This window comes from Panthera tigris, chromosome F3 (genome assembly GCF_018350195.1).
Source record: "Panthera tigris isolate Pti1 chromosome F3, P.tigris_Pti1_mat1.1, whole genome shotgun sequence".
Classification (NCBI taxonomy): domain Eukaryota; kingdom Metazoa; phylum Chordata; class Mammalia; order Carnivora; family Felidae; genus Panthera; species Panthera tigris.
This window is the reverse complement of record NC_056678.1, coordinates 12,635,745-12,658,809: the sequence shown is the minus strand read 5'-3', so window position 1 is coordinate 12,658,809 and position 23,065 is coordinate 12,635,745. Positions and strand designations below refer to the sequence as shown.

The following is a 23,065-nucleotide window of genomic DNA, read 5'->3' as shown; positions in this document are numbered from 1 at the left end:
CTAGGGCCCCAAACTCCTTAGGGTAAAAAGGTGGAGCTGCTTTGCTCTCTTGAGAGCTTAACTTTAGGAGGTGCCATTAATGAGGACTTCCACTAGGGGGCGAGCAAGGAAAGAGGGAGAAGGAATTAGACGTCAACCTGTCAGTGAGCAGAAGTTTAACAGACATCGTAAAAGGGAAGAAAAAATAGGAAAAAAACAGAGAGGGAGGCAAACCATAAGAGACTTTTAAATACAGAGAACAAACTGAGGGTTGCTGGAAGGGAGGTGGACGGGGGATGGGCTAAATGGGTGATGGGCATTAAGGATGAGCACTGGGTGTCATATGTTAGAGCTGAATCACTGGGTTCTTCTACTCCTGAAGCCAAGACTACACTGTATGCTAACTAACTTGAATTTGAACTTGAACAAATTTGGTCCGAAATGCTGTTTTAATTGCGTAATGTTTTCAATTATCTGGGGCCCTTTACCATGGACGGCCAAGAGTTAAGTGCAGTATTTATTCAAAAAGAGAAGAGAGAGAGAGATGGGGGGTGGGGAGGAGAGGAAGAGGAGGAGGAGGAGGGAAGGAGGGAGGGAAGGAAGGAAGAAAAAAAGGAAGGATGGAGGCAGGGAAAAAGAGAAAGAAGGAAAGAAGGAAGGAAGGAAGGGAGAGGGGATGGAAGAAAAAATGGTAGGAGGGAAGGAGAAGAGAATCTATCAACGATGGTCAGCAGCTCTACTTTTCTCAGGGTAGTGAGAGAGGCCAGACTAGGAAAGGGGTGGGGAAAGAGGAGTGAGAAGAGATGGGGGAAGGTAAGGGGAAGGGGAGGAGGAGGATGTGAGACTGAGTCAGGGAAATGAAAGAAAGCAAGCCTTTTGGTGGCACTCCACGCAGCCTCCTGAAGCACAGCTCGCCCAGCCCAGCCGTGGGCAAGGACCCAGACGCCCTGGTGCTGAGTTGAGAGGCTGGAGTCCGGAAGAACTAAAGAAGGGATGAGCAAAGCCAAGGTGAGCTTTTCAGCCTCAGAGATTTCCAGATGCTCAGAGAGAAACCCTTGGGACTGCAGGGGCAGAGTTCATTTTTGGTTTTCACAAAGCCAAGAACTAAAAATCCTGAGTTGAAGAGTGCTCCCAGAATTTTTCTTCTCAGATGTGCTGATTCCTCCTCATTGACTCATTTCTGGTGAGAGTCTTGAGGAAGTACTCTCTTGTTGAAATGAGCACTTTTGCAGCTAAACACTGGGGCTACCTGAGAAGTGACATAGTTCAGAAAATACAGTTTTAAGGTGTGCAGAACATTTGTGGTTTGGGTTGTGCAAAATGTATTTCTTTTTTACTTGAAAGAAAATGAATTGCTTTTCTTTATCAGTGTCTGGCTATCTAATTCTTTTAAGTATTCGAAGCAGTGAATCATTATAATCCAGTGTAAGATTTTAACATTTAAATCTCAGACATCAATAGTTCATGAAGCATCCAAAAACACTTTAAAAAATATACATATTCAATATCAAATAGTTTCATCTAATAGCTCAGCAGAAGGGAAGTAGAAAAATTACTTAAATGTAGAAAAAAAATCAGAGTTGTAACAATCAGCAACCTGAGGCTAAAACGTGAAGAGAAAGAAAGAAAGAAAGAAAGAAAGAAAGAAAGAAAGAACTTTGAGTCAGTTTTGAAGCAAATTTAATGCTACCTTTTCATGCTCATCTAAGAAACCTCTTACTTCAGGCAAGGTTAGTAAGAATATGTATTTTATTTTGAACTTTAAGAGAGTCGTAGCCATCTCCTCAAGGTGCTATAAACTTGTGAGTTAAGAATATAAATCTAACTACAATTTTCTTTGCAGGTATTTCCATGGAAATGTCAGAGAGCCCAGAGGGACTCATGGAATGTCTTCAGGTTGTGGGTCTGGACAGTGCTCTGTTGTGGTACGTTACGGTATTGATATATCGCTAAGCCCTTTTTCACTTACGTTTATTTTTCTTAAATATCCACTAGGAGCACACAGTCACAGGGAAGATGATTAGGTAGATAGCTGTTAATTCTATCCTTCTGTGAGCATCTTTTCCTTCCTGTCACCTTTCGTGACAGCCCAGAAACCTCCTAAACCTGCCACACCCTTGTTGCAGGGTCCAAATCCTAATAATACCACTAAAGTCTTAATTATGAAGAAATAAAGTCAATTAAGAAATATCTGATGGCGCATTTGCAATCTGTACCAAATATTTATTTTTGTAATTTTTTTCTTACATTTATTTATTTTTGAGAGACAGAGCGTGAACAGGGGAGGGGCAGAGAGAGAGGGAGACACAGAATCTGAAGCAGGCTCCAGGCTCTGAGCTGTCAGCACAGAGCCCGACGCGGGACTTGAACCCACGAACCGTGAGATCATGACCTGAGCTGAAGTTGGACGCTTACCCGACTGAGCCACCCAGGCGCCCCAATCTGTGCCAAATATTTAGCACGGTACTTTCTATTTTTATCATTAGTTTAGTGCACATCAGTGTCATTTCTACAATTAAAGGGTGAGCTCCTTAAGGTCAGACGCCCCCCCCCCTTTTTTTTATTCTTCTCCCATTGGTGTGACAAGTTTTATGTCTGATTCTTGAAGACTCTCCAGCAATTGTTTTGAGCTTTCCCATTCCTAAGTAAGCTAATGTCTTCTTACCCCCTAGCTTGGATTTTCAGCTCTGGCCAAACAAATGTGCTTTCCTCTGTCCCTCACACATTCTTTACACCATGTCTGCCTCATGTCACCTGCAAAGCTAGTGCTCATTTCATTCAACAAACATTTTCTGAGTCCCTGCAACGTAGCAGACACTGTTCTAGCACTGAGGAGACCCCCCTGAACAGAACGATTTCTTCTCCTGCGAACATATATTCTGGTAGAATGCTCCTTCAAAGCTCCACTCCAAATGTTTATTTTATTACACTATTTACTCATTAATCATATCTGGGTTTTTTTTTTTCCAATTCTCTGTTCATTTCTGGTATGTTTAATTTGATCAAGATTAATTATGTTTTCAGGGGCGCCTGGGTGGCGCAGTCGGTTAAGCGTCCGACTTCAGCCAGGTCACGATCTCGCGGTCCGTGAGTTCGAGCCCCACGTCAGGCTCTGGGCTGATGGCTCGGAGCCCGGACCCTGTTTCCGATTCTGTGTCTCCCTCTCTCTCTGCCCCTCCCCCGTTCATGCTCTGTCTCGCTCTGTCCCAAAAATAAATAAAAAACGTTGAAAAAAAATTAAAAAAAAAAAAAAAGATTAATTATGTTTTCTTTGCATCTGTTCAGGAGGAATCCTTAGGAGACTGCAAAAATTGGATCCATGTTCTCTTTGATATTTCTCTATGGTTTTTGCCCTACACAGTGGAAACGCAGTAGATGTTTATGGCTGTGAAAATATTTACCGTAACAGTAGAACAGTGTTTCGCATAGATCATACCGTGCTTAGAATGGCATATGCTACCACGAAGTCATTGTGTGTTTCTGGGGTTTTTTTGGTTTTTGGTTTCTTCTTTTTTTTAAGTAGGCTCCACACCCAGTGTGGAGCCCAGTTCAGGGCTTGAACTCATGACCCTGAGATTAAGACCTGAGCTGAGATCAAGAATCGGATGCTTAACTGAGCCACCCAGGCACCTCTTGGTTTTGTTTCTTTAAAGTCCTCAGATTCGAAGCACCCATATGGTCACTAGACACGCTGGGTATCTTTGCGCGCAGAACACGATCTAAATCAATTTCATAATCCTGCATCATTTGGTTTTGTAAATTATTCTTTTTTAAAAAAACCAAAAAACGTAGTTACATGTATAAGGCTTGGGCTATGTATTAAGGCTTTCCCAGAAGCAGCTCTTCCTGTGGTAAAAGATTATCTTTTTGAGACGAAGAGATAACTAAAAGTATGCTGTTATTCCTGTCCTTATTTTCTTCTCTAGTAGAAACATAAATGTTGGCTTCTAGGAAATTATCCCAGGATAAAAAAGTGGATAGTAAATCTTCTGCATATAATTAATGGAAATAGAAAAGGAAATAAGAATTTCTAAAATACATTGGTTGAATTTCACCTGGAAGAATTTTGAGAAAAAAATTATGAAAATAAATCTAGGAAGCCACCAGATTTATCTAAAATAGAGCGATGCACAAAAAGTATTGAATGTTACCATGAAAAGTAAATAGAAACCAAAGGTCTAGGTTCTACCTCAAATCTGCAAATGACCGATTCTATGACCCTGAGAAGGTAACCTATATACCCTCGAGGTCTCGGTTTCTTCACGTCTAAGTGGCAGGCCCGGCATGGATTCGCTCTAGATTCTTTCCAGCCGTGACTGTGAGCCCGCATAGTTCACATTGATGTCTTTCAGATTTCCTTGCACGTCACGGGACCGACTGCTGGACTTACCACTATTCTGAAACACCCATGAACTGGGCAAGGGCTAGAAAGTTCTGCCAAGAAGATTACACAGATTTAGTTGCCATCCAAAACAAGGGGGAGATTGAATACCTAGAGCAGATGCTTCCCTTCAGCCGCTATTACTACTGGATAGGAATCCGGAAGGTAGGGGGAACATGGACTTGGGTGGGAACCAACAAGTCTCTTACCAAAGAAGCAGAGAACTGGGGACATGGAGAGCCGAACAACAAGAAGTCCAAAGAAGACTGTGTGGAGATTTACATCAAGAGGGCCAAAGACGCGGGAAAATGGAATGATGATTCCTGCCACAAGCAGAAGATAGCCCTCTGTTACACAGGTAGGCGGTGGCCAGAGTGGGGAGAGTGGTGGCGTGGATCCCAGGGGTTGTGGGGGTGTTAGGGAAGAAAGCAGTTTCTGGTACCTTTGGAAGTAAATCCAGTTCTCGACAAAACAAAAATAAAAATAGAATAAAAGCATGTCACTTCTGTGCACGTTTGGTGTGGGAGGCTGGGTCCAACACCCAAAAGTGACATCTTTAAATCAATCTGCATCAATATGACAAATGTATGTGAGAAGTGAGGCAGGGAAGCGGATACAGAGATGTGGGTCTGGCCAAGAGCTCAGGCTCACACGCCCCCTCATTTCCTCCCTGCTTATGGTGGGGGGCTTTATGCTTATGTTTTGTGCTTGGCCTAATCTCCCATAATTCTATATAATGAAATACTGCCATGTTTTGTTATCTGTGGAGGATGAAAATTTGTTTTCAGTTCCCAAACGGTATTTTCCCAAGTCATATTTCATCAGTGAAACATAGTTAATTTGATCTCTTGTACATTGGGCTCCCTACTGACCTAACAAGTTCGAACTTCTTAATCTTTCTATAGTACTTTCTAAAAAGAGAGGGATTGTCAAATATACTGCAGAAATGGTTGGGGATAGGCCATCACTTAATGTACTTATGACATTTAAAACAAAATAATTCCAAGAGTTCAAAGTATATCAGTGAGTTTCCCCAGAATGTTAGAGAATGTTGGTGTCAGTAAATTCATTCTAAGTATATGTCTGTGGCTATATGGCCAGTATATGACATAAATAGAAAAATCCTGACCTATCTTTTGGTGCAAAAATGCTATGAATGTACAGATAAACCTTTCCTGCTTATTAAAGTAGTCTCAGCCAAAAGAGTTATCTGTATCCAAAGAAATGACTCTGAGTACTAAGAAGTAATCATGTTCAAATCATTGATTTCATCCCCCACCTTTAAAGCTTCTTGTCAGCCCTCATCATGCAGCAACCATGGAGAATGTGTGGAAACCATCAATAATTATACCTGCAACTGTGATGTTGGGTACTATGGGCCCCAGTGTCAATTTGGTAAGCCCCTTTTCTGTCTTGTTTCTTTCTGTGTAAACTTATGGGGTTATGGTAGCCTAGAAGTCGATAGGGACAAAACAATACTAGCCATTCTGAGAAATGAGAAGTTTTTATCAGAAGGATAAGCTTGCACAACGTTGTTGCCTTTCCTGAAAGATTTCATAAGTCAGCATGAAGTTTCAATTCACTTCTTAGCAAGTCTTTTTTCAGTGCCACAGACAATACAGAGTTGGGAAAAAAGCTTTAAGGATGATGATAATGAATCAAGCATGGTATATTCCTGTTCTTAGGGAACCCAAATCCGGCAAATTGGTTGGACTCATTAGAACCCGGAAGTCTGAAAGAAACATTGCCATTTATTGTTGGGAGGGCGAGTTACCCATTAGGTAATCTAGCTTTTGTATGTAAGCCTCAAAGTCATGACAGGGCATGGCTGAAAAGAAAAGTCCACGGGCTGCCTGGGTGGCTCAGTCGGTTGAGTATCCGACTTAAGCTCGGGTCATGATCTCACGGTTCATGGGTTTGAGCCCCGCATGGGGCTCTGTGCTGACAGCTTGGAGCCTGCTTCGGATTCTGTCTCCCTCTCTCTCTGCCCCTCCCCTGCTCATGCTCTGTCTCTCTCTCAAAAATAAAATAAACGTTAAAAAAAAAGAAAGAAAAAAGAGAAGTTCACATAATGATACACAATATAGGTCAGAGACGTATAGTAATAAATCCAACACGTTTATTTGGGCTGTATATTTTGGGGGATACAATGACAAATCTATTATAGATTCTGTCCATGAAGGATTTGCAATTAGCTAGTGGAAATTATATATGCTTATAATTTATTTTGATGGAAAGCAAGGTATAAGCTGGAAAATTAACTGCCTAATGAAAGAATATGGCCTTTATTGGATAATGGGAACCCACTTAGTATCTTGACACCTGCATTTGGGACAATTTTCCTAGAAGCAATGCATAATACAGATTGGAGAACCAAAAAAAAGAAGATGGAGGGGCACCTGGGTGGCTCAGTCGGTGAAGCGTCTGACTTCGACTCAGGTCATGATCTCATGGTTTGTGAGCTCGAGCCCCGGGTTGGGCTCTGTACTGACAGCTCAGAGTCTGGGGCCTGCTTCTGATTCCGTGTCTCCTTCTCTCTCTGCCCCTCCCCCATTGTGCTCTGTCTCTCTCTGTCTCTCAAAAATAAATAAATGTAAGAAAAAATTTAAAAGAAAGAATATGGAGAGAATCAGTAGGAGTCTATTGAAATCATTCAGCGTCATGGTGGTAGAAACAGAAAGGAAAGAGTACGTAGACTCAAAGTCAAGGAGTCTTTGACCCAGTCAGCTCACTACTGAAAGAAGCATCAAATCATTTCGTTGTTATTGGTTGAGTTTCAAAACTGTGGTTGAAGTATCTGGTGCACAGGATAGAAATTAGAAGAAGAGAAAAGCAATGTTTGTAAAGAATAAAGAATTAAAGCCAAAATAAATTTAAGTGTCAACCAACTGGTGACAGTCTAACTCATTTCACTTAATTCCTACCCAATACTTTCCTTCACACCACTCCTGAAGTTTCTTTTTTATTATTTCTTTATTGATACTTAATATTTTAGTATGTTTATTTTATTTTATTTTATTTTATTTTATTTTATTTTAGAAGAAGAGTGCACATAAGTCCCCCACTCATGTGCACTCTTTTTCTAAAATAAAATAAAATAAAGGCAAAGAGTAAGGGAGGGAGGGCAAAATAAAGGGCTAAGAGTAGGAGAGGGAGAGAGAAACAGAGACAGAGACAGAGACAGAGACAGAGAGAGAATCCCAAGTAGGCTCCACACTCAGTGCAGAGCCCGATGTTTGGCTTGATCCTATGACCCTGGGATCATGACTTGAGCTGAAATGAAGAGTCAGACATTCAATCAACTGAGCCACCCAGGCGCCCCTGATCTTTAACTTTTTAATTCTTATAACATTGGCATGCCCATTTCACTCCTTTTTGAACATTTTACTCTTTTTTCTGTCTTAGCTTTCATCCTCTCACTCTTTTCTGGTCTTCTTTCTACCTATAATCATTTCTCCTTGGGTTTCTTCATAGGTTTCTTACCAACTTCTGTGGACTCACAGATTCACGTGAGCTTTGGACTGACAAATCCATTTCCAGCCCCCAACTCCAAATATGCTAAGTGTATCTTTTGGGATGCCCAAAGGACTGTAAAATCAATCGTCCCAGCCAGATTTCTTTTTTTGTATTTCTTATCTCAGTATGAGGCACCACCATTTATATGGGTGCTCTGGTATGAAATTCTTACACCTCCCCTTACTTTTATGCAAAGTAACACACTATTCATTTTAACAACTTACTGTTTCTCTCATTTGCTTCCCATTTGTCAATTCTGCTACTACTGCCCTCATTCCTTCTAGACTATTGGATTCATTTCTTAGGCGAGTTCCACAGCTTTAAATTAGCTCCCCTTAAATATACTATTCATGCTACAGGCAGGCTGATCAATGAAAAACAATCAAACAAATACCACACGTATATCCACCCTTCAATTTCTACCTATCATGTGTCCTATAGGATGAAATCGAAACTCCTCAAGGCATAGAGAAATGCTTGATATACAGTAGGAACTCATTAAATCAAAGAGAAAAGATAAAAGCATTTTTTCTTAGCTTCTACCTTTCTTTCTAATCTCATCTCACATATTCCCTTCCTCCTCCTTCCTCCGTGTAACAACAAAGTGCTTGTAGTTCTCCACCCTTTTCATATGTGCTTTGTATTTCACTGACTTGCTCGTGGCTTTCTCTCTCATTTTGCACATGGCTAACAGACCTGTTCATCTTTAAGACATAGTTCAGGGATTGATATTTTTTTTTTCCAGAAAGCTTTCTTTGGACCCTAAGATAGGCTAAGTACCTCTGTTCCACGTTCCAGTAGGTCCGCATATTTCTTTCTTGTTTATCCCGCACTTGTTGAAGTCGTCTATTTACTTGTCCGTATCCCCTGGTAGACGAGCAGCAGCTTGAGGTCAGTAAGTATTGTTTACAATTTAATATGTCAGATTGAGACTATGCCTGAAGTATATAAAGCACTTGCTTGTAGTCATGAATAGAATTGGAGAACATAATTTAATTTGGACTTGTACTGTATATGGAAAATATAAAAATTCTTCCAGTTCCTAAAGTCCTTTCTTCATTGAAATCTCAAAAGCAAGGTCACCACAATGGCTCAAATTGGATAAAGAATAGGACACAAGAGTTGAAATATTTGCTCAAATGGCATGGTGGGGCCTAAAAATGTGAAGACTCATTTCCAAGGCTCAATTCAATCTCCTATGCCACCAGTCAGAGCAGGGAAATAGATACAGTTTCTGGAGAGGGCTGTCAAAATCAGAAAAACTGAAGGTCTGGAGCCGAGCTGGAGAGGGTGAAAACAGGATCAAGGCCAAGATGCTTCCTAAAGCTTCCCCACACTTTTCCCACGCCTCCTGCTCCCAGCACTCTACTCTACCTAGGAGTTCTGATGTCACAATTATTTCCAAATCGAGCTGGTCATTCCCACTTAAACCTATCTAGGTTTAATAAGTCTCTCCTCAGGAGCACTTGAGTGGCTCAGTCAGTAAAGCATCTGACTCTTGGTTTCAGCTCAGGTTATGATCTCACTGTCCATGAGATCGAGCCCCACGATTCTCTCTCTCCTCTCTCTCTCTGCCCCTCCCCTGTTCTCATTCTCAAAAGAAATAAACACAAACAACTATCTTCTCAGATGATGCCAACAATAAGAAGAAGACCAGCTGATGTTTAATTAGGACTTCCTATGAGCCAAGTTCACTTCTAAGTCCTTGACTTACATTAGATCATTTACTCTCCACACCAACTCTAGGAAGTTATTACAATTACCATGACTCCTCTTTCATAGATGAAGAGACTGAAGCTGGAAGGATTAGTTCACTTTGTGCAAAGACATTTGGTGACCAAGTGCCAAAGCTAGGATTCAAACCCAGACACCAGGTGCTCTCCACACTAGCCAGTACTGTTTTTTTTCTTACTGCAGTGGTTCAGTGTGAGCCTCTGGAGGCCCCTGATCTGGGTACCATGGACTGTAGTCACCCTGTGGGAACCTTCAGCTTCAGCTCTCAGTGTACCTTCAACTGCTCTAAGGGCACAGACCTCATTGGAGTTGAGGAAACCACTTGTGGACCTTTCGGAAACTGGTCATCTCTAGAACCAACCTGTCAAAGTAAGTAAGTCTTCAGACTAGAGGCTCTGTCATGGCCGACTTGGGTTAACTGAGAAAATGCAGCAGAGACTTGTAAGGAGTCTCTGGCCTTTTGGGAACATAATTTAATCTAACTTAGATCATACTATGATGCTTTTGAAAGGGATTATTGTTACTCAAATCAAAAAGAAAAACCACAAATAAAAAACAACAACCAAATACCTCTGAAACCATCTCGTGATACATACATAATTTTCAGTAATATACGGCGTGATTATAGTGTACTTTTTACTTTAGTTTTCTCATCGTCATGGCACACATAGTCCAGATGAACCTCAGTTAAATGTTGATTGTTCTCTCCCCTCAGTAACACCTATTTTATGTGGTGTCTTACCTAACACCAACCAATTTCCTTCTCAGGGTGTAAAATTTTTTTGATTGTTTTATTTGGTTTATTCTTGAAATCATTTTTTTACTTTTCATCTTCTATAAACTCTCGGGGGAATAACAACTGCTGTGAAAAACAAAAACACAGTCTCTTGATCTTTTTTTTTCATTTGAAATATGGTGGGTTTTTTCTTGTTGGCTGTTAAAAAGACTATCCCTGTACAGGAGAAAACTGGTGACATCTGAGCTTGTGAAATTCTGGTTACGTTTTCTACATTTATGCATCTGACGCACTAATTTTAAGTGGTTTAATTCTAAAAAAAACTATCAAAGTCATACTGAAATCATTGAATTAAATTGTCAAACCTGCTGAATTTTACAAGAGTTGAGTGAGTTGCTTCAGAGAATTGGGGTGTTTTTCAACACTGCTTGCTTTAGATCAGGTGAAAGGGTGGGAATTCTCTACATTCACTGAGGATACTCCATAAGCACTCTTGAGGCCAAGGCCGTGTAGTACTTCCAGGAAGTGTTGGAGAGCTACCAGGACAGGAGCAGCAACCTGGAGCAGCCAACTCTCCCCTCCTCTCCCCACCTCCCCACCCGCAAGGGTTTTCAGTGCTCTTGGCTTCACCTCTGATATACAATCTCCATCATTCTCAAGAGTATAAAATCTGGAAACATTATCAGAACTAATTTTTAGAATTTAGAAATGTCTAGATTCAATTGGGTGGTTCCACAGTTGAGTGGAGCAGCTTTGGCTAAAAACCTTTGGTGAAAAGAGGGCCTCTACTCAGAAATATTGCTTTTTTCTTTTTCATGGAAGTGATTTCCTGTAAGCCTCTAATGGCACCCGATCTGGGAACCATGGACTGTAGTCACCCCCTGGCCAACTTCAGCTTTACATCCACATGTACCTTCAACTGCTTGGAAGGAACTGAGTTAATCGGGGAGAGAAAAATTATTTGTGGACCATCGGGAATCTGGTCAAGCCCTAGTCCAATATGCCAAAGTGAGTAAGTTTGCCCCGATGTGTTGACAACTTAAAGAAGGAGCTGCTGGATGGGAAGATGGTGGGGAAAGATAGATTAAACTTTAAAATTTTCATTTTGCTACATTTATATGGCTTAAAAACAAATTTGTTCACATTAATTTACTATAAAATCCTTGGCTCTTCTTGTCTCTTCCTTCGATGACTGTCATTTCTGTTTTCAGCCAATTTTTAACTCATCGTATCTCAACTCTTAACATCTAAATGCGCTGTCTCTGGCTTACTTCTTTTATTTTCTGACTTCTTATGCATTCTTCCATTCCACTAAAATCTCACTTCTGTTAGTCCATTAAAACGTTTCTACAAAAGTCACCAGTGACCACCTAATTCCCCAAATAGTGTATACTTACCAATTATCACTAAGCCGATGCCTCCCTCATCTGTGTATGAGAAGGACTGTCTTCCTCATTTCCATATACTCTCCACTTGACACAGTGCCTGTGCTAAATAAGTTGCTAAATAAATGCACATTAAATTAGCTTATGAAAGAATAGCTACTCATGTCTGCCCCTGAGATCATCTCTACCAGTGGAAAAGTTTTTAAGTGGTAGGATCAGTCGAAACTACCAGAGAAGCTGATCTCTGTATGGCCCGAGGCCAGGGAGTGTGGGAGGGAACTGGGGAGGAGGCATGGGATCTGTAGGGGAGGATTGTGTATCAGGTTTATGGGACATTTCCTTTTAAGGCTGGGCCAGTGTCCATTTCCGCATCCTCATGGAGCCTGTAGACACCCTCTCTTTGGATCATCTGGGAACTTGAGCCTTTTTCTTATGATATATTTGGGTGTGGGGGGGAAAGCACCTTGAAAGGGCTTGTCAAAGTAACACAAAGAATGGGGGACACAAACCCTATGCTAACGTGCAAAAATAAGTGTCTTTAATTGGTGGTATCGGAAGATAGACTTTTTCGCATTGGTATTTTTTCAATAAAAGTTCCCAAACGTTCACTCTTACAAGAGGGTACAGGTGGATCCATTTACTTATTTGTGAAGGAAGTGGGACTATGTAGTAGGACAACATCATTCGAAAGACAGTTCAGCGTAGGTCCTCAGCATGTAAACAGCAAGTACACATGTTGGCCCAACTGCTTCAAAGGGAAAGCATTAATAGGTTCCCTTGACTGTTATGTCACCTGGTTAAGATGACCGGCTGTTATTTTCCCTGAAGTCATATTCTATGTTTTAGGTCTTCTCTGTGCAGCAGAGTCCCAACTGTTGAACAAGACCATGGAGATAAATACGATGGTGACCCCTTACTCAGATTTTTAGGTACTTCTTCCAGGAGTTCTGTGAATCGCAAATCTAGGGATTAAGAATTTTATAGGCACTGGGCTAGAGAAACTTGTCCTGTCTTTCCCTCTGCCGCAGAGTCATCATGGTCCTTCCCATGCCAGTTTCCCCATCCATCAACTGGCATCAAATGGACTGTTACCGGGAGACATAAGGAGGAACAAAAGCTAAGGTCATGAGATGGCACGAAGGATATAATGCTGTGGCCTCATGCTATGTGCCTTACTGATCTCTCTTTCAGAAGTGGACCAGAGTTTCTCAATGATCAAAGAGGGTAACTATAACCCTCTCTTCATTCCAGTGGCAGTCATGGTTACTGCTTTTTCTGGGTTGGCATTTATCATTTGGCTGGCAAGAAGATTGAAGAAAGGTATGTGAGTTTGCCTTCATACGAAAATCATACAACTCAAAGTGGATAAAAATAGGGGCGCCTCAGTCGGTTAAGCATCCAACTTTGGCTCAGGTCATGATCTCGCGGTTTGTGAGTTCCAGCCCTCCGTGGGGCTCTGTGCTGACAGCTCAGAGCCTGGAGCCTGCTTCGGTTTCTGTGTCTCCCTCTCTCTCTCTGCCCCTCCCCTGCTCATGCTCTGTCTCTCTCTGTTTTTCTCAAAAATAAATAAACACTGAAAAAATAATTAGAAACAAAAGCAAAGTGGATAAAAGTATAGAAACCCACAGGAAATTAAGATTGCTAGATTGAACTGAAGCAGGATACCAAGTTCTGTGTTCTATAGACATCATTGCTGGGGATGTGGGAAACGGCCCATACACCCTTTCATTAAAACAAGGTGGCTGATTTGTGCTTTTCATCTGACAAACCTTTTAAAAATGCCTACTGTCTTCAAGGCACCTCACTAGTGCACTAATAGACAAATGAGACGTTTTAATGGTTCTTTGCTCTTATTTAGTTCTGAAAAATGGATGCATAATCTCTGTCCCCTTAGGAGCCAGCATGCCTTTGATCTCAGTGCTACAGTTCCACTAGAAAATGAATCTAAGGTCCAATGAGGTTTTTAAGGCACTATTCTCCAAAACCTGAGCCATGTGCCTGTCTGGCTTCTGACATGTGGGAATTGCATTGTCCCTGGTTTTCTCCCCAGTGTGTATTCACTGAGGTCACAGCTCTAAATAAATGCACTGTGTATTTGTGCTTCCCTTCGCTCTGGCCTGGAGAAGAAAAGGGTATAAGAAGAGCTGTTTGAGAAGCTAATACCCGGAACAATACATGGGATGCCACCAGGGAAAAACAACCGTGTTACTCCCCTCACCTCCCTCCTGAGGATGTCCAAACCTTAGAGTGGGACTGGCTTCCTGGTTACAGATCCACAGTCTGTGGTAGGTCCTGGGTGTGCACTGCCACATTTGTCCAAATTTGCCTGGCAGAAACATTGAAGTCTATGAAATTCATGGACATTAAGCAGCTTTTAAGGCATCCCTGCTTTAAGTTCAGAGGCCATCAGTGATCTCAAAACAACTGCTAACCAAATGCTCGGTGTTGCATTTCTCCGAGTCAGTTGACTGACATTTTAATTTTACTTCCATTGATTAATTAGTATGGAGTCTCTTCAATGAACATGGTATATAAAGGCTGCCCCTCCCCCATCCCCACTGGCAATTGCAGGAGTAGAATCTACCAGTCCCTAATGGTCTTCTACTATCTTTGGAATCTTTCATTCCAAATTTAAGAATCAGGATACTAGGTTAGTTTTATAACCAACCCAGAAAGACCATGGAAGCAGTCACTGTTGATGTGCAAGAACTTCATTATTAGCAGTTTAAAATGTCTTTGCCCCTGTTGTTGGAAATTCTGCTAAGATTGGATCCCATCATTTTATGAGACTAAGTACTTAAGTATTCCACTAAGGGAAGAATGAGATTTTTCTCCCACCATTGACTATCCTTTCCACTGAAACTTCAAAATCTGACCCCAGTCATCCCTTTTTCCCTCCTGCCTTAGGTGATGGTGACAGAACTGAGGGGTAGAGAATGCAGTGCACATTTATACGCTGGCCTCTGGGATAGGAGGCTGGTATCTAAATAACCTTTGAGGATTTGGCGTGTGAGTCACCTTAATAAGGAGGATATCCCCAAATTCCAAAGTCTCTTAACAAATTTTCGTAGAGAGGGCACCTGGCTGGCTCCGTCAGTTAAGCTTCTGACTCTTGATTTCGGTTCACATCATGATCTCATGGTTTGTGGGATCAAGCTCTGCATCTGACTCTGTAATGGCAGCATGAACCCTGCTTGGGATTCTCTCTCTCTTGCCTCTCTCTGCCTCCCCCCACCCTCTGAAAATAAATGAAAACAAAACTTAAAGAAATGTTAGTAGAATCAAAAGAATGGAATGCATTCACTTGTATTTAACGGCAGGGTGTGGGGTGGGGGTTAGCTGGCTAAGGTGGTTCTATAAGCAGTGGTGAGAAAAGCAATGGGGTTGTTTTCAAATTTTTTACCTTGGAGTCATTTCTGTACAAGATCTCAAACTGATAACTTGAAAACTACATGCCCCTGCTGTGGGAATAAGTGTGGGGCAAACAGGAAACAGATAACGGGCAGTTAGGCTAGGTACATTCATGCCAGCAAAGAGAACAGAAGCCCCAGAAAGATCACTGGCTTTGTAGGAAAGTCAGGGTATCTTTAATGTAGCATTTCAATGGTCTTCACTTGCGGAACATCTTCTGATATTTCCAACCTCCAAGTGGCTATGTCCTCCAAAGATTTTAGTTGTAAGTTAGTTCTTTGAAACATGAAGAATGTTTTTCCTATAGAAAGTGTTAAGAGTGATGGGTAGGTTCCTGGGCTAACCCCTCAGAGCTTTTCTAACCATGTAGCTGACACATTTACAAGAAAAAAAAGTTAAAAACAGTAAGTCCACATGTATGTAGTAGTCATCAACTCTGAGAATTTCCTATGTGTTGTGTTTCAGGTTCAGTAAGCTGAAAAAGGAGGACAGGTGAATATTTAGGACACAGTAGCTGAGGAAATGAGCAGAATCCTGACTCTTATCCTGTCCTCAGAACCTGTACTTTGGCCCCTGCCCTAGTTGTCTTGGTATCCAGACTTTAGCTCCTTTCTTCTGGAAGAGAAATAAATGCAGGCTCTAGAAATGTGTGCCCTCTGCATAGACTTATCTAGAAACACTCTGTTCCCCTAGATACTCATTCTCTGATGAGTCATCACCATTGGCTCTGTTAGAAAGAAAGAAAGAAAGAAAGAAAGAAAGAAAGAAAGAAAGAAAGAAAGAAAGAAAGTAATGAAATAATGAAATAATGAATAATAAAACTGAAGCAGTGATTTTAGGCCAAATCTCCCAAATCCTGTTATCAGCAGGGGCCAGAATCAGAGATCAGACTCCCATTCACACAGGCCTCCTAACACCTGGTCTTTGAGGCTCTATTTTTTTTTTTTCTCTTGGTTGGAAGAATTCCCCACCTGAACCAACAACCCACAGGGTTAGCACAGGGCACGAAACTGAACACATGCCCTTAGTTCCTTTTTCTTCGAAAAGAACTCTCAGTAAGAACAGACTCTTGCTCATGTATTGGTATGTGTTTCGTTGTTCCTAAAAGGAAAATATTAAGATAAACAAACAGCCTCTGAGGTTAATTCAGATTTCATTCTCCCTGCTCAAATGCATCCTGCCCATGTCATCAGCAGGCTGGATTTGGGAAGAAATGTTTAAAATGGTAAATTCTAACATTTTAAAGGTTTAAAAACAGTAATTGGGCACTGTCCACGTGCTAGGCCCTGGCCTAAATACTTTGAATACATTTTAGTTTATCAACTCAATGAGAGGGAGGTAATTACCATGCCCCTTTCACAAATGAAGGGACGTGGCTTCAGAGGGTGAGTAGCTAATCAGAGGCACACTGCCGACAAGGTGGTGTGAGACGTAGGGACACATACTCTTACTATGCTACCAGCTAAGTCTGTTAGGGAGGAACCCACAGGTGGGAGGAGATGGCAGGTGGGGAAGGGATAAACACGGGTATGGGGGTGTTGGAACTGACAGGCAGGCAAGTCAAGCTAGGCTGCTGTCTTTGTGATCAGCACCAAAGATGGAACAGAACCCTGAGAAGCATCTGTCCCAGTGGGTCTATTACGTCTGAGAATCTACCACCGTTTGAATTAGAACACTAAGCCAACATCTCAAATCCCCTTCTACACAGGCGGGGTCCACCCAACGAATGTTTAATACATTTCAAAAGACAGTTTTGGGAGTGGGACTTGGCCTTCTCTCTTACTTACCAAGAAAAAAAAAAGAGAATTGTCTACATATGCTGATGCTATTTTTCTGTTTCTTCTGTTTTTAGGTAAAAAGTCTCGGGAAAGGTAAGTTTCATCAGTGAGAAGTTTCCGCCTCTGTTGATCTTTTCTCTACCTTCCTTGAGATACTTCCTGTTAGAGCTAGACACCTTAACTCCTTAGTAACTATTTACATGGGGTCTCATTCAAATGAAATTTCCGTATAGAATGATAATCCACTAGCCTCCCTTAAGAGCTGTGTTTTTGAAGTCTGTGTGTGTGAGTCGTTTTGTTTTAGTGCCGGTGGATTGGAATGAATGAATGAACACGTAGAGCCCTCTTGAGAAAGGGCAGTTATGTGAAGGGAGCTCTTTCTGATTGTCCCTGAAAAATTTTTAGAGGACTGGAAGCATTATGACATATCTCTTCTTGTCCCAGTTGAATGTAAGGGCAATACCAAATACAGTATTCAGGAAACATTCAATTGGTCAAGGATTTATTGAGACATTAATGAGTCCCAGGCTCTGAGAAGGTATCATTCTAGACCCCAGGCCTTCAGTGCCTAGGACAAGAAGGTAAATGACTACTGCTCTGATTAGCACTGACCTTCAGAAATGTGGAAGAGGTGGGGAACATTGATTCTACCTGCGGCTTCCCCAAAAAGGCAATTCTTTTAGCTTGGTCTTAAACCTCAGATTTTTTTCAGCTGGAGGAAGAGACCGAGAAGAGATGCAAACATGTGAAAATGCAATGGTCCGTCTGGCAGAAGTGAAGAGGGCAAAACATTTCTTCAGTTTCTCAGATGTTTAGAGACTTGGAGAAGGAGAGTATAAGTAAGAAGAATGATGGGGATGGGGCTTTGGTGGCACACTGAGCACCCAGTTAGAAAACCGAGCTCCTTTAAACTGCTGGAAGAAGCGAGATGGTCCCTGAGAAGGTTGGTTGCTTGTTCAGACAACCACGCTACCAACCACAAATTGTTGTGAAGAAGTTCTTACGAGTTCAGTGAGCTGTAGCTCTGAGTGCAAAAGAGAAACTGGGGAGACATAAGACAACAGGAGCCAGATCATAGAGTAATTTATAAGCCATTTGAAGGAGTATGGACTTCATCCTGAGGTCTTTGGGTAAAGCAGGAGAATGTCAGGCTAACATTTGCATCTTATGAGGATCACTCTGCAGACAGGGGAGTAGGGGGAGCCTGGAGGCAAAGAATTGTTTTGGAGGCATTTAAAGTTATTAAGTTAAAGCTGATGGTGCCTATCTAGAGAAATGGCAGTGAGGTTGAGTTAGTTCATGAGGTAGAGGTGAAATCAACTGAATATGGTTATTAATTGGCTAAGCGAGAGAGAGAGAGAGAGAAGAATCAAAGAAGTCACTGTGGTTCCTATCGGAGACTGGCAGATGGTTACTATCAATACAATACTCTTTACTGAAAAGGGAACACAAAAGAATGAGAGGTTTTGGAAGTGAAGGTCATGGGTTCAGTTGTGTCGGTGTTGAGTTTTAGGCGTCTGTGGCTCACCAACAGTTGACTGCTTCTATCTGTATCACAGAAGCCATCCAGGGGCCAGAGAGTGGATTTGGGGGTTCTCACGTCCCTTGAGGTTAGCTGCTATTTCGGGAGCAGGTACAGTCATCTGGGGAGAGTGAGGAGCAAGGAGCGGGAGAACAGAAGAGGACGTGGGAGAGAGGGCAGGAACAGGGGTAGCATCTATATCAAACAGATCAGTGAAGGACAAGGAGACGGGGAGGGGTTGCCAGAGAGGCAGAAGGAAAACGAGGAGAGTCTGGGTCATGAATGCCAAGGAAAGAAGGAAACAGAAATGGTTTCGAGTGACTTCGGGAGAACCAGTGAGTTCCCACTGGATGTAACAAGGGTATCTGCAGAGTCTGTTCTCAGGGTCGAGGTCACGGAGGAACTCTGGTGGCCAAGTGTCGAGGAATCAGTGGAGATGAGGAAGTTGAGACAGAATATGTAAGCCATCTCTTTTTAAAAAGCTTGGCTAGGAGATGAGATCCTTAGGAAGGTAACTGGATGAAGAAATCGGGTCAGTGGATGTCCTTTTATTCTATTTTATTTTAGTGCCCTATCTTCCATTCGACAGTGTAGATGGGGTCCTAGACCCTTCTCTGGGCTGGGCTCCTTATCTCTGTGGGCAGGAAATCCACAAGATGTAAAGATTTCTTTCATGCTCACACCCAGTGAGTGAAAGTCTTTTTTGGCACAATCCACCCGAGCCGTTTTCTGGTCACAGGAACCACTTACTTTTTAATTGCCACTAGATGGAAGCAGATCAATTCAATTTTTTTAGAAAACCTTGGGGGACAGGAAGAGAGGCTGACAGGAAGAGTATTAGCATTAAGTGAATTACCACATTCGGCTAATTGCCGTATGAAGTTTAACGGCTCACTGATTTTGACAATGAATCAATCAGTAGTTTTTTATTAAATACTCTTGTGCTGGAACAATGCTAAGCTTGACTGAGACACCAAGAGGAGTAAATCCGTGACCCTGACCTCAGGGAAATTATCATCTAGTTGGGTGGCGAAGACAGAAAAATAAAAAAAATTATATATTTTCAGAAAAATATAAGGCAGAGTATAGTAATGACTGGCGAACTCCGTGTTAAAGGACTTTGTCAGTATAGAAGAAGCTTGGTGATCACAGAAGATCTTATAAAGAAGGTTGACCCTGGTTGAAGAATGGATAGGGTTTGTGGGTATGGAGAGAAGCAGGGAGGACAGATTACAAGGAGATGATGGAAGCATGGTATGGCAGCAGGGATATGACAGCATGTTCAGGTGCCAGCAGCTAGAACTATCAAGAGCCAAGGGTGTACAGGAGGTATAAACAGAAATTGGAAGGAAAGGCTGGCCCCATCGATATAGGTCTTCACATGCGTCACCCGATGCTAGGACTAAGCAAAGAAGTATTATTTGCCCAGATGCCTTGCAACACCTCTCATTTATTGATCGAGGTGACTTTACTTCATTGAATTATAAAATTTTAGGTCTTGAAAGGATCTTCACGGACATGATGTTCACTCTCTTTATAACTGAGCTAATGAGTAACTTTCCTATGGGCCCTGAGAGAGTGACATAGCTAAAATAATTATAAACATTTATGAAACATTAATTCCATGTTGCACACCTCTCTGTGAGTTTTGCATGTTTGAAATCATTAAATATCGCCTGCCAGCTTGTAGGTGGGGGGAGGTGCTATTCATATCCTCATTTTACAGGTAAAGGAAGAGAGGCAGAGAAGTAAAATATCTAGCCTGGGGTCACTGAATAAATGACAAAGCTGAGATTTGTACCCATGTGGATCCAAAGATCCTGCTTTTAATCCTTACACTTGTAGAACTCAGGACTCTCGACTCCAATGATAAGAGTTCTAAGTCCCAGACGCCTGCTTTCCGTAGTGATGTGATAATGATTTCACCCTGAAACCATGTGTAATGGGCACCGAGGAAGGGTGGGATGGAAGAGGCAGAGTGTGTTTCTAGAACAAGCCAAAGGTAAAAATGAAAACCATCACATTAAACACTGAAGCTCTTTTTTGTCTTTTTGTTCATTTGTTTGTTTTGTTTTTTGTTTTTAAGCTCTGCAGCCAGCTCTCATAGTCTTTTGTGTTCATTCTTATTAGGTCTTGGCTGGTGAATGACCAACTCCTGGGGCATTTGTGGTTTCAATTCTTGCCGGGTTATTTTCACTCTTCTGCAAACTGGTTCTGTTTACCACCTCATTTGGTTTCTGGTGCCTAAATTCTGCCTGGGTAAAAGCTACACCCAAGATACACAGGAAGATACGATGCCAACCTCAGTGGAGGGTATATGTGAAATTTTGTTTTCAGAAACATTTTTATCTCTGTATTGGCAAAAGCACGTTTGCAGCTGCTGAACTGTGGTTTACCCTGGCAGTTCATCATGACAGCAGAGTCTCGGAATCTGCTTCTCCCTTTGAAAGGTGCTATTAAGACATGCCCTATTTGGTTCCCTTTCCCCTACCCCTAGCCCCCTCCCCTCCAAGGATGAGACAACTGTGCCACACACACACACACACACACACACACACACACAAAGTGTCATTTGTGTCATGAAACTAGATTTGTCACTGTCTCCCTAAATCACATCCCTCCAGAATCAAGCATTTAGAATTACCACCACACCTTTCATGAGTTTTGATTTTTCTCAAATTTCTCTTTCCTTTTGAGCATTGTCGTCTTCTACTGTTCACTGACTTCCAACATCCAAAGTCTATCACAAATGCCCTTCGTACTCATTTGATCTAAAGACAAAGCCTGTGCCCCCAGAAATGTCTCCAGGTGTGGCCCACGGACCAGCGGCAGCAGGAGCAGGGATGATGCGGAATCCGGGCACCGCCCGGATCTACCGAATCAGAATCTGCCTTTTAACACCACCTCTGGGCGGCAAGCAGCTGCAAGTGTGACAGGTGTTGCTTTAGGGTTTTCTTCTTCTTCCTTTGCCTGAGTGAACCTCCTGTGCTCGTCCAACTCACCTGAGAGGCATTTTCTTCACTCCTCTTCCGACTTTGACACCGAATATCGCCCTTTACTACGAACGCTGTTAAATTTTGCAATGTTTAAGGTCCTGGTTTTAATTTACATTCTCTTGTTTTCCATTCAGCGTGGATGATCCGTATTAAAGCACCCTCTGTAAATGAAAATTCTCGGGATCCTAACGCGTCACCGGATCCCCCAAATCCCTCCCTGAAAAGTTATCGCGCGGTGGTGTCTCCTGCCCTGAAGATGAATGTGTCGCCCTCAGTGCACCTGGAAAGATCTCTGAGGAACCGGCAGCAGTTTCTGCTCCCTTTGCGCCCCTCCCCCACCCCCTTGTGGTTTATATAGCGCACTCTGTTACTCTGTTTTTCGTGGAGAAACGAGATCACGGCGGGGGAGAAGATTGCTGGGGAATATAAAGATGCCCTGTTTTGCTCTCTGTCTTGCACCTACAGGCTCGGTTTTGATGCAAATCACATTTTATCTCCAGTCTCCTGTAGGGGTACATCCTTAGACATAAGTTCATCAAATTGATGTTGTCCTCGCTTTCCAAGGGCAGCAAAGTAGTGGGGTTCTGCCCGAAACAGAAAAGGTCCTGCCACGTGCACGGTAGCCTCACCTCCTCTGTAAATGGAGGCCATCCTCTTCAACTGCCTCCGGCCTCCCCCACCTTCTTCGGCCATCCCCTCTTCTCAGTTGGCTGATTTCCACACATAGCATCTCATGGGCACCAAACGAAAAGAGAGAGGAGAGAGACAGCGAGACTACACTGGTTTTTTGGCTTTTGGTTTTACTCGTTTTATTAGATCCACCGAAACATCTTGTACTCGGTGCCTTTTAAAAAATGACCACTATATTTTTATTAAAGAAACATCCCCCAGAAACATCACCAGAAAGACTAGTCTTTCATACTAGTCTTGTCACAGCTAGTCCAAACCTGTGGCCTCCTGCTGCAAGATTAGTCTAGGTTTTGTGCTTAAATAGTCTTTTTTTTTTTTTTTAAACATACAGTTTTGTACTTAGTCTTTCTAAAGAAAATGTTACCACGGGGCGTCTGGGTGACACAGTAGGTTAAGCGACCGACTCTTGATATCAGCTCAGATCATGATCTTGTGTTCGTGAGATCGAGCCCCGTGTAGGGCTCTGGGCTGCCGTCACAGAGCCTGCTTGGAATTCTCTCTCTTGCTCTCGCTTTGCTTCTCCTGTACCCTCTCTCTCTCTCTTGCTCCCAAAATAAATAAATAAACAAATAATAATAATAATAAATAAATAATGTTACATAATCTGTTATTTAGAAATTTTCCATGGTATGTTTTCTCCCAGTGAAATTCTTCCCTCCTTCAAGGCAGAAATTGTGTCACATCCCTGGACGGTCGAGCTTGTTCCTTGACATTCAGTAAATGTGTGTTCACATAAGTCAGGAAGAGCTTACGGTGTACTGTCGATATAAGCTGCAGAAAACCCTCTCTCCATGGCATGATGCTCAAATAAGGTCAAGGGCTAACTTCTCAGCAGAGACTAGGGGCCTGGTAAAACCTAGTTGGAAACACCTTTCTGCCCCATGGCCAATAGTGCTTTCATACAAATTTGTACACGCTATGAGAATCATTTTTTTGG

General features: G+C 42.2%; 1 protein-coding gene across 1 annotated transcript; it reads left to right on the top strand.

Annotated features, from left to right (window-relative positions):
* The first annotated feature begins 816 nt into the window (after positions 1 to 816).
* On the top strand, positions 817 to 22,452 carry SELL (selectin L). Its single transcript, XM_007077017.3, has 9 exons — positions 817 to 987; positions 1,823 to 1,904; positions 4,332 to 4,718; positions 5,648 to 5,755; positions 9,794 to 9,979; positions 11,169 to 11,354; positions 12,923 to 13,051; positions 16,995 to 17,013; positions 21,573 to 22,452. The coding sequence occupies exons 1-9, from the start codon at positions 973 to 975 to the stop codon at positions 21,589 to 21,591; spliced, it is 1,131 nt and encodes a 376-aa protein (XP_007077079.1). The 5' UTR covers positions 817 to 972; the 3' UTR covers positions 21,592 to 22,452.
* Positions 22,453 to 23,065: the final 613 nt, after the last annotated feature.